Consider the following 12072-nt stretch of genomic DNA (forward strand, 5'->3'; position numbering starts at 1 on the left):
GCCAAGTCCGTCACAAATTTGTCGATAAGCCAGGAATCCACAAGCTCCAAACAGCAGAAATCCTGTTATCATGAATAAATCCAGGGTGAATCCTGCCGGGTGTGTGCCCGCAGGACAAGAGGGCTCTCTTGTGCCCAGACGTCGAAAATTTTATCAATTGCATTGAGAGATCGGTTGACCAGATCCATAATTTGTAGATTTGGAGGATGTGCAAAGAAAGGCTCTAAAAATATAGAAAAAGACAGGACAAAAACAGAGCGAGCAGGGCAGGCATGGGCAGGGAGGGAGCAGAGGAAAAAAAGCATCCGCCTTCATCGAGAGCAAGAGAGAAAGGCAGTAGTAGTCAAGAGAGAGTAGTCTGCCAGTACTCAGCATCAACTCAGGGAAACTCTATGAGGCATGTTGAGGAGACAACTAAGGTATATTTTATCTTCTAGTCCTTGGGTGCCCCACCCCTTTCTGATGCCACCCTGGGCGTGTTTATACTCTAATGTATATTGTCTATTGAGTTTTGCATTTGTATTAAAGAAGATGACTCTCTGTGCTTTTGTATGAACATATCAGGGTTCTCAAGGGGCCATGGCCCTCCTTAGTGGAGCCACTGTTATAATCTACTAGGAGGAACTGGGTTGGTCAACCGTTACAGTTTAGACTCTCTGAAATGATAGTACTTCCATGTGTAATACGACACGTTTAATGTGAGAGCCGCAATAGATTCGCCCCCAAGCCTCCTCCCTACCTGTTGTCTCTCTGTGTTCTCTTGTTAATTGAGGTCAGCCTCGCCCCGCCCCCTCTTCCGTTTCCCCTGCTTTTGTTCCATCCATCTGATCAACTATTTGAAGCGAACACCTTTGTTGGGTCCTGGCTGTGTAGTGCTGCTGCTCTCCGCGGGGGGATGAAGAGAAGGAAGTGGAGGAGGAGGAGGAGGAGGAAGAGCGGAATATAGTAACAGCTACTGGTGGTGCTGGAGACTGTAGCGGCCGAGCAGTAGCAGTATTACCGCGGCTATGGCAGAATCCGAGCTTCTGCGCAGAGGACAGAGCGCAGCATGGGCTGGCTGACTGACTGACTAACTGAATGTCTTTTTGTTCTTCACTGATGGATGAGCCGAACATCCTGAGACGCCGCGGGCTGCAGGTAAACAGCCTCGGCTCGGCTCGGTTCGGTTCGGTTCGGTTGTTTCCAGGCAGACTAAATGGTTTTGGTTACTATGCTGGGTGTAGAGACTCATTTGTGTTTTTTACTCTCTAGTTCAGTAGCTCACTGACAGTTTATCATTAGATCTTTCAGAAATGTTAATTATAGCAGCAGATCATGTTTCTCTTCCGATCATCAGAACAAATGAACTGAACGAACGGGTTAACAGTCTAATTTGGGTAAACAATGAAATGGATCAGTCAGGTCTGACAATACCGTTTTCCTTCTTCATTCTAAAATTTTCCTTGTTGCTTTCGATGATGTGGTTGCCTTGGTAATTGGGGCAACCCCCCCCCCCCCCAAAGGATCTATGTGAAAGGGATTGATTGAATAATCCCTTTTATCATTTTACTGGGTGCCATGTTTGCTAGGGAGCATTCTAAGTGGGAATCCTTCTTGTCTCCTATATTCATGTACATGTGAGCTGCATTGGTAGATGTTCTCCAGAGAGAATATGGCTTTGGGATTTTCCCAGACATTAACTGCATACATCCATGGTATATAGATCAGGTGCAACCCTGCCTGGTCCTGGTGAATGGGGATGGTGGTTTGAATCCAAACATTGTCTCTATGCAGAAATACCTTCATTTGAATACATTTAGTCACAAAGAAAATGTGTTCTGATGGCCTCAAGCAGCCATTGCTAAAGTGTCATAACCAGGAAAGTCTTATTTAATATGTCTGGACTTGCATGCAGTAGCTGTGGAGTATGATTTGTATTCATGCCACTAATGGCTACAAGGCCCACTTGTTCTGAAAAGAACTGGGTCGTGCTGTAGCAAATTATATTTGTGCTGCAGCAGAAAGAAAACAAGTGGGAATGACAGAAAGCAGCCATCTGATGAATAAGTCCAACTTTAGCTTTTTACTGTCTTTGACTCAAGTTAATTTTAAAAAGGGCTAATGGATTAAAATATTAGGAACAGCAAACAAAATAAAGATATAAACAAATAAGAATAAATTTTCATGAAAATGGATTTAAAATGGCGATAATATAAATGCATTAGAAACTGAGTAATGAAGTGTTTTTGCAGCCAAATAAAATAAAGAGCCGAACCAGGCTCAGTGTGCAGCTTTTATTTTTTTATTATACGATGGACTTGATTTCTTTGTTTTGATTAAGGCTGCAAAATGTTAGGAAAACATGCAATGTCATATTATTGTTGTGTCATGATTTGGCATCTCAGCCACTAAATTCTATACCATGTATACACACATATACCATGTATACACGATTAGACATATAATTGCCATGGAAAGAAAGCATGAACACATCACATGTTGAATGTAGCAGCCTATCAGAAATTGCATCAAGGCAATTCATTGTGCAATATTGCACATCTGATCCCTTTTTAGATTATACTTTCAATCTAAGGTTATGCAGCTTCTGGTTGGCTTAGGGGCTACTCACAGATCTGTAATGGCTGCAAGGTTGAAATGAGACAGCAGAATGAGTGGTATTGTGCCCATGTGCAAAGCAAAGAACAGCAGCAGCTGTAACAAAGTCTGCAGATACAAATAGATCAAAGTCACTGGTGTCTTTTCATGGTCTGTCTAATCTGAGCCAATGTTTTCCAGAAAAATTAGTTGTAGGCAATATCATGTTGAGGATGCAGCACAACTTTTCTTGTATCTAAAGAACTGCATACATCTGAACAGCATGCATGCTTAGCCAAATTTAGGGCACATCCCAAACATGTATTGTATGCTCATTGCTCAGGTGCATGTTGCTGATTTGTGGAGATGTTGCATATTATTGTTTTCATCTGGAAATTTCATGCATGTGAACAATACTGGAGGGGAAAAAAGACTATTCTTTTACTTTTACTACTAGAACAATCCTGTGAACCAAATGAAAACTGGAGATGTAGTTATTATTAATTTAGTGTAGTGCACCACAGCTAAGGTAATGCAGAAAAACCATTGAACTCAGAACCACTCGTATTCTCTTTTCTATGTCAGCCATGCTACACAGAGACCCATTGCCATAACAACTGACTGACAACAGCTTTATTAGCTGACAGAAAAGAGATTATGTTCAAGTGTATCAGGATTCAACAATAAAAAAAAACTCCGGAAACATTTTCCACACACAGATATTAAGGCCTGTATGCTTTCAGGCCTGATGTTTATTTTGCCATTATTAAGTGATCATCTGAACACAGTACACAGTAGTAATTCATTAGCTAATTGATGGTAGTCATCAGCAGAACACTATCTCAGTAGATTATACATTTATTTTTTTAATTTTTATTTTTTTACTAACACACCGAATTCTGCAAAACATCTACACGTTAAAGTTGTCAAAGTCAACTTAGCATAACTGACCTACTTCTCTCTCTGCATTTTTTTTTTTTAAATAAAACTTTTTACTAAGCTGTGAAATGTGATTTCATTGGACCTTGCTATCTCATTGTCATGGTGTTAACAATTAGTATCAAAACAATACATCCCTTTTTCTCTCATATGTATTGCATGTACATCTAAGATTTGGCGCTTTATGTTGACAGCTCGACAGTAAACCGAATGGCAGTCACTCTCAGCCAGCAGTTTTAATTCCCTCCTGCAAGGAGCTGGGTGGGGGGTGGATCCTGTGTGTAACAGCACATTGGAACATGTCTATGCCCCTTTGGTTACATGATCAGAGCTTCATGTTCTGAAAGCTCACACATGCTGATCTCTTGGTGAGATGTGAACAAAGAACTGCTGTGTAAATAGGCATTCATGTGTGGGTATTTATCACAGAATGATGATCTGGGAGGAGTTATTGGTGTGACAATGATGTTTTTAAATGCGATGCAGCCTAAATGTTGAGTAACCAGTTGTTCTAAACAGGTTTCATTTCTCCAGATTTCATATCGTCAGTATTTTTCAACAGGGCAAAGAGGGTTATAAAAAAGTATATTCACAGCCACAGAAAGAGAAATAATCCAAAGAAGAAGTAACTCATTAGACATGTTTTACAGTGTCAAGAGACTATTTCCCCCACATATGTCTATGCTCAGCATGTGGCTGAAACAAAATATTAACATATGTTTAAAAAAAGACATAACTTCTGTATTTTTCCTCACTGTCTGACATTAAACAGACATTTTCAGTCAGATATGTTGACATAGTTGTCCTTAAGCCACTTGGCAACTAATTTGGCAAATTTCTTAGGGAAGTTGTTTAATTAACAAACCAGATTGTGCACAACCCTTAACCTCCCTGCTGATGTCTTGAAATATTGTATAAATATGTCAGCATGGTGTTCGTTCGTCATGGTCATCTATTTTGCGAAGCACACCAGATCCTCTTGCAGCAAAATCCCTCACAAGATGACAATCCTCTCACATGGTGTTTAAAGACATGGCAATCTGTGAATGTTGTCTTCTGAACATGAAAAAAGTGATTAAAAAGTCTGTCTCTAAAAATGGAAAAATGTTAAATATCTTATTCACTGGGTGTCAACATCAAGGTTTGAACTATTAAAATAATAGAAGAATGTTAATATCTGGATTACAAGTATTCATGAAATGCTATTTATTTTTCTTTAGTAGATACTAACTTTTAACTTTTTCTTCCTTTTTCTTTTCAATCATTATTCCAGAAGGAGCTGAGCCTTCCACGCAGGGGAAATGTGTAAGTATTGTCTTGCTTCTCCTGTGCACCCTGTCAGCCTCGGTTGCCCTTTCTGCCACCCTCAAACCAGATCAGCCAGATCACTATCACTGTCAGCTTTCTTGTGCTCACTCACACCAAGTATTTGTTTACTTGACCCTCTGGTGAGGCAGGAAGGTTTGAATGTGCCTGAAAGACCAGGCTGTCTTACTGCCCAGACAGGTTTCTGCAAACGGAGAAAAAAAAATCTAGAGCAGAACATCTCTGCTTCCTGCAGTTCAGAGATCATTTTATGATAATAAGCTCAGTGTTCTCTTTGCTGAAAATTAGTTGTTGGATGTCTAAATCAGATAGATGCAGGAATATTTGCACTTGATATGCAATTCCATTTATCAGAGCAGTGGGTTTTCCCAAGGTTGGTTCTTGTTGGAATTCAACTTTGCACGTCAGGATTAGAACAATGACATATGTAAACAGCATGAAGGAAGTTGCATGTGAATTTGTTGCCAAGCCAGACAAACCTCAATGTGTGAGCGACCTCTAATCTGAGTAGAGCATAAAACATCAGATTTGTTGCACAGCTCTTCTGACAGAATAGAAATATTACAATTAAATTGATTTTAAGGAATTGTGAAAACTGGCCATGTTGGGTCACAAAGGTAGTTCAGGCAAGCAACACATTGATTTGATGATTTCAAGAAGTTTTTTTTTTTTTTTTTTTTTTTTTAGAGAACAAATAGCGTAATGAAGACCAAAAAACACAGCAGACAGGTCAGGGAGAAAAGTGTGGAGAAGTTTAAATCAGGGTTATATTATAAAACTTTATCTCTAGTTTTTGAAAATATCACCAGCAGCTCTGTTCCATCTAAACATCCAGTCACCCATTATTTGAAAATGGAACGAGCATGGAAATATACACAATTATGTGCAGCAGAAAATGAACACTGCACACCTTCCTGATGGTGAATCATGGCAGTGGCAGCATCATGGAATAGGAATGTTTTTCTTCAGCTGGGAAACTGAAACTGCTCAAAATAAGACGGGTGGAGCTAAATACAGGGCATACAGAAGAAAACATGTCAGAGGATACAGATACCTGTACTGTGGGTCTGTTCACCCTTCAGCAACACAAAGTTCCACATGCAGCCAGAACGGTATTGAAATGGTTTAGATTCCATATTCATCTGCTGAAATGACTGAGTTCAAGCTCAGACATAAATCCAGTTTTTCGTCTTTGGCAAGACTTAATTTTGATGTCACAGACACACTCCATCCAATGTGACTAAATTTACAAGTCTTTTGGAAGGATTGTGTAAAAGAACATCTGTTTCTAGAAACATCAAGCCTTAAAGACTTGCAGTTATAATTGCTGCAAATATTGTTCTACACAGTATTGAGGGAGTATGTATATACCTACCCTACTTTTCAGATTCATAATTAATAATAACAATACTACTTTGCTTTAATCAGTTTTAGTCAGAGTTGTTTATGACAGAAAATCTAAAAATGCTTTTGGGGATGAATAGTTTAGTAAGAGACCGTTTATAAGGTAATTATGATAGATATGAGTTGTATGGAGCAAAGACTTCTGCCATTTTTATCCAGACAAAAAGTAACTTTCAGTGTTCTTGGACGTTTGAGGATTTCAAAGCTATAAACCTTTTACTTTCCATGTAATCTCGACATCATTTTAGCCATAATATTAGCTGTTAGGATCTGTGGGTTCGTAAAACTTGTGTACCACTAAAATACAAAATTACAAAGAACACTGTTTTGCGCGATTCATATTTTGTTGAATAGTGGTGAATCCAGTTTTTCTAGTAGCTCCTGAAAGCACCACTAGTCCCGCCTCTTCGTTGTTCCTGTTCTCGCGGCTGCGCAGTTCAGAGAACTGTGCTGCTGAAGGAAAGTTTGTATCCCTCTCCGAGCTGACGAACCTACCGCTGTATGATGCTGCATTTCTCGGAGGACAGAAACGGCGTTACTGAAATTCTGCTCCCGAGAAGAAAACTGAGCTGAACGGACATGGCCGCTCCAGTCACTCAGGAGAAGCGAGCTGCCCTGCCGCGGGTCTGGGGTCAGTTTGTCCAGGAGCTGAATGGAGTTTCCGCTGTTGGACTCTGCGTAGTGGCCTAACCACAGCCAGCAACACAGTCACGGGGAGAGACTGTTAAACATGATGCTCCCTCTCTAATGAGAAGACACTGATTCTCATATTTTCACTGGCTTTATCTGTGACCACCAATATGTCCGACCAAAGCTACTACTGGACCGTTCTGCCCAGCTACAAAACCAGTTTTGTGACTGGAGCAATGATGAGAAGGTCGAAAAGGTAACGAACGAATGCTGTTTGGGAATATAAATACGTGGTGGTCTTTATGAAGCGCTGCTGCACTGTATTTACAAGCCAATTGTTGAACGCTTAGCCAATTCACAGCATGCAAAAGCAGTATTTTTACCATTTCTTCAGTGTTTTTCTACATTTATCAAATGGACGTTTATTGGGAGTCATTCAGTGTCGGTTACATCCGCCCTAGATCTTGTTTCCTACGGAGAAACGTGGCCTGTTAGGACTTGTGTGTGTGTGTTTATGCATGTGTGTGTTTAACACAGACGGACTGCATTGTCTGCTGCCAGCTGTCGCATAAAGCGACACCAAGACTGAGAGCTGGTCGATATCCGTTGTTGATGCGGTTAGAGAATGTAGTTTGGCTTTTAATTGTCAGGTAAATGCGATCAACCTTAACAGACTGGCCCGTAATGCCTGAAGGAGCTGCCTGCCTTTGTCAACAAGAGAGGATCTATAGAGGATCCTCTTTGTCATTATCCCTGCTATGTTTCTTCATCTTTGTATTTACTGTTGTAGTTACCTCTAGAACTATTAGATTTCATCATCCAATGCAAATTATTGATTCTATAAACTGCAGATAATAAATAGAGCTCCCTACTTCAAGCAGACACAAACGTCAAATTTAAAGATACCACCCCTATTTTTCTTTCCAATCTCTCTTTTAGATTGTAAAAGTAGTGTCTGACCAACATGCCATGGCCATGGTTTTCTGTTAATATTGCTGTTGTGTTATAAATCATTATCCATTCAAGAAAAAGTCTGCCCTCCTCACCCTCCGCCTCTGGTGACATCACACTAGGCAAACATTGGGAGTTCCTTGAATATGGCCAACTGTATTCAATGAAAGAATACTTTATTTGTCCCAACGGAAAATTAAATGTCATAAATCACATCATCCAAGTATCTTCAAAGAGTTGATGTGGATGAAGATGCTATCGGCAGAAAGGATCTGTGGTAGCAGTCAGTCTTGCAACGTATCAGAAGAGACCTTTGACTGAAGACCATTTCTGTATGACAACCTTATGTTAACAGCTCAGCATCTAGGCAGTGGAGACGATATTCCACAGTAATGTCCTGGAGGAGACCATCAGATGGCCAGTGCTGCTAATCCACCTCATTTGGTTTTGCTGTTCCTTCTTAAATCTCAGTCTGGACTTACGGCCAGAAAGCCGAGCTTAGAGATGGAGTCTTGGATATGATCCTTACGTGTTATGATTGACAGAAGAGATGGTTTGAACGTCCTCTTTCTCTCCCTGCTCTGCATCTACGAAGCTTTCTTTTCAACTCCTCTGGGGTCAAAGTTCAGGTATTATTTTAGCTTTAGCTGCTCCTACAATGAGAGCAGACTCCTTCAATCTGCACAGCATCCAAAACTAGAAGAAAGGTTGTCCAAACATGCAACACCACAACAACAAAAAAAGTCAAACAAAAAGAACAAATCAGAACTAACACAGCAGAGCCACTATGAGCGCCACAATTCCAGAACCTTTTCATTGTTCTGTCCTCTTTATCTGCTTGTTTTCACTGAGTAAAATGTGATTTTTCTATTACAACACCTGTGTGTTGTAATACCTGTGTTGTAATAGAAGCAGTTTGATTAGCAGGGCACATGGGAATAGTCATTGTTTCATCAAAGATTTTCAGCAGTAATTTTGAGCCAGGTTTGTATCATAAAATGATGCGATCCAGTGATTCCTACAGAATTGCTGCTTCACCTTTGTGGACAGTGAGAGTTGTTGAGGTGTGCTAAAGTATGGGTTCAGATCCACTACTAATCAAATCTGACATTTTACTCATATCTCTAACGTTACTGGCCTTTTGTGAGGATCCCACAGTCCAGTGTTGTGTCCAAATGCAAACAGACCTGGAAGTGCTAGCTGCTAGCTGCTCACGTGGTCTGGGTGTGATACAGCACTGCTACTTTTCCACATTCTTGTCTGTTTCTTTGTTAGGACAGACTGTTTGTTTATTTTGTCTGATAAAAATAAAATTGGAACAAATCTTAGGCAAACTCAGGCTCCTGATTGCTTCATTTTTCTCCAACCTTTTTGGGGTCGAGGCCACATAAGTGGCTGAATCTGCCTCGGCACCGACCCAGAAACGTCGGACTCTGTTAACATCTCGTTGGCTCAGTAGTTTTAGATTGCCGCCAGACTGAAAGAAAGTCAGCATTGCCAGGATAAGGAGCAGAAAGCAACATGGAATTACACCCACCTTCTTTCCACGAATTATACCCAAGCTAAAACGAATTGTAAGTGAGATGAGGACTAATGTACAAAGAGCTAATTTGCAGTTTCTATGAAGTGTTACAAAGCCTGCAGGCAGAGCATGCAGCGGAGTCATGCAGGAAGTGGACAGAGTCACTTTTGATCTTAAGGTTACTGGGTCAGGATTTTAATGGGACTAAATCTGGGTGGGTTACTTCAGCTAAAATAAACACTCTTTTGCTACCATATATATTGTTTTGTTTTTTTCCATTATTCGTATATCGAATTATGCTTCTCAGAAAAACGCTGTTATAGGCTTCATTGTAGCCCATTAAGAGATACCAATGATTATATTGGTTCTCCAGTTTTGCATGTCTATAAATGTAAAGCAGGTGTCATAAAACGCCTGGTGTTTCCCTTATCACCATAACTCACTTCAGTTCATAGGTTGACGCCGTTTTATTTTGCTGTGCTGATAAGACTAGTGAGCACCACATGCTACTTGTTGATCATCAGCGGACCATGAGCCAACCTCATCTCTCCTCCCTGATTCCCTGCTCTCTCTCAGTTCCCGTAACAACAAGAGGAGGAGTTTGGCGGTCGGGACTCCGTCGCCCACCCTGTCGCGACCTCTTTCACCTCTTCATCTCGCAACAGGTACTTGTTTATCTACTCTACCTTGTGCACGTTAATGTTTGGCAGTCTGGAATGAATGGATTGAGGCGTTGATGTGTGCTGTTGCATACATGCTCCCTCAGCTTTGTTTTGATTCCATGTGTCTTTAGGAAAACATGACAAGGGTTCCCCTTTCTCATTATCTTGTTTTTCATAACTTCCTTTAACACACTTTTGCTCACAAATTTAGCTGGTTAACTTATGTAAATATGGTTGGAATGTAGCTTTTCTTAATATCAACAAATGTTAAAGCTGCAGTTTCCAAGCTGAGATCCTGCCTCACAGAGCCCTTCCCCCGCAACTCGGCTCCTTCAGACTAGCTCAGGGGTGCCCAAAGTCGGTCCTCTAGGGCCAGCATCCTGTATGTTTTAGTTCCCTGGTGGTAATATAAACCTTTTCAGCATGTCAATGTTCTTAGGCCTTCTAACAAGCCATCATTTGATGCAGGTGCGTTAAACCAGGGAGAGAACTAAAACGTGCAGGATGCCGGAACCTCGAGGACCGACTTTGGGCACCCCTGGACTAGCTGGACTGCTACCACATAGCATTTTTATGACAACTGAAGTTAACATAGTTACTTGATTGTGCTATAAAATGGCACTGTGTGCCTGGAAAATACATAATACTGCCCCTTTAAGTAAGATTTGATGTGTCTGTTCCAGCTGGAAGCAGTCCCTCAGAAAGCCCCAGGAATATCTCCACTAGCACCTCTTCCAACTTCCAGTTCGCCCGCAGGTAAATCAGATGCTTTTATTGTTCAGTTCCACTTAAGCAAATCCACATCACAGCAGCAGATTTTCTCACAGTTCAAACTGGGAATTGGGAATCAACCAATTGATTCAAGAAGAAGCCACTGGTAAAATTACCCCTGTGTTGCTTACCAGACAAAAGTGTTAGCTGATCGATCAGAAGATATAAAGTCATCACCATTACCACTACACAGGGTTTCCTTTCTTGGTTGGTGATGGTTTCATGCAAATTTTCCAAAGAAAGTTAGCTGGCTTTCATATCACATGGCCATGCTACACTTCTCTTTTACACAGATCTTTCCTTTTCCTCGTCTTCTCAACTTGCGGATAATAGCTTTTTACCAATGAGCAGCTGGCAGTGTTTCCGTGGAACTTCACGGTTCTGGCAGGACTTGTTTGGAATCAGTCCTGTTTCATATTAGCAATGAAGTCTGTTAGGCTAGATCCAGCATGAGATGGTCATGGTATGAGGAATATGAATCAGGGTTCCCTCAGAAAAACTTGCTAACCTGTTGTTATTGTAAGACATTGTTGACAATACTTAACAAATAGTGTATTAAAAAAAGCAAACACAAAAAAAGTCTATATCTGCTCTGGTATAGACTTGCTGCTGGATATTTACTTCCAGCAGAAGTAAATATCTGCTGGATGGTATTTACTTCTTAACTATAGATTTAAACAGGGTTGCCAACATTGTTGGGTGGGGCTCTTTAACTTTTGACACTTTGCCAGTGTGCGTTTTAATATATTTCCAGAATTCCAAATTTGTGCTTCTTGTAGTGAGGGGGAAGTTTCAGCCAGCTGAACGGCAGATTAAATTTCAGTATTAAATTTCTCCTGGACACAGCCTGCCACAACGCCAGCTGTTCTGGTTTTGTACTCACACAAGTTCTGCTGTGATTATGTTATGCTAGCACTGATTAGCTGTACATGTGCTGGCTTGCCTAAGCAGAGAGGAAAGTCATGTTTTAGTGCAATAAAAATAACTGAGACGAGCTTTATGTAGTTGCATGTTTCTAATAAACAGTAAGCCTATGTTTCAACAGAGAATGCTGGGAAACTTCCTAGCATCTACTTTTATTTTAGCGTCTAGTTTTGGGTCACCAGTTCAAACATGCAAAAAAGCTGCTGGGCAACTAGACCAGTGTTTCTCAACCTTTATCGGGCCAGTGCCCCCTAGCCTTTATCCAGGTCCCTCATCACCCCCCCACCAAAGAATTTGTAGGCTATTTTGCACTGACAATTATTTTATTATTAATGTTACTATCTCTATTGTAGATGTTTTGATTTTTAT

General features: G+C 40.7%; 1 protein-coding gene across 11 annotated transcripts in view; it reads left to right on the forward strand.

The window, feature by feature from the left end:
* Positions 1-12072, forward strand: part of mast3a (microtubule associated serine/threonine kinase 3a) — a 59299-nt gene that overhangs the window by 1108 nt on the left and 46119 nt on the right. For 6 of the 11 annotated variants that reach the window (XM_007573808.2, XM_007573813.2, XM_016661649.1 and 3 more), the window contains exons 1-4: positions 798-1137; positions 4787-4818; positions 9923-10011; positions 10692-10764. In XM_007573808.2, coding sequence (XP_007573870.1) covers positions 1078-1137; positions 4787-4818; positions 9923-10011; positions 10692-10764 — 254 coding nt within the window. In that variant the 5' untranslated portion in view covers positions 798-1077. Of the gene's footprint in view, positions 1-796; positions 1138-4786; positions 4819-6695; positions 7130-9922; positions 10012-10691; positions 10765-12072 lie in introns of those variants that run through there. The other 5 variants (XM_007573812.2, XM_016661650.1, XM_016661653.1 and 2 more) reach the window with 4 other exon arrangements.

This window comes from Poecilia formosa, unplaced genomic scaffold, assembly GCF_000485575.1.
Source record: "Poecilia formosa unplaced genomic scaffold, Poecilia_formosa-5.1.2 Scaffold338, whole genome shotgun sequence".
Classification (NCBI taxonomy): domain Eukaryota; kingdom Metazoa; phylum Chordata; class Actinopteri; order Cyprinodontiformes; family Poeciliidae; genus Poecilia; species Poecilia formosa.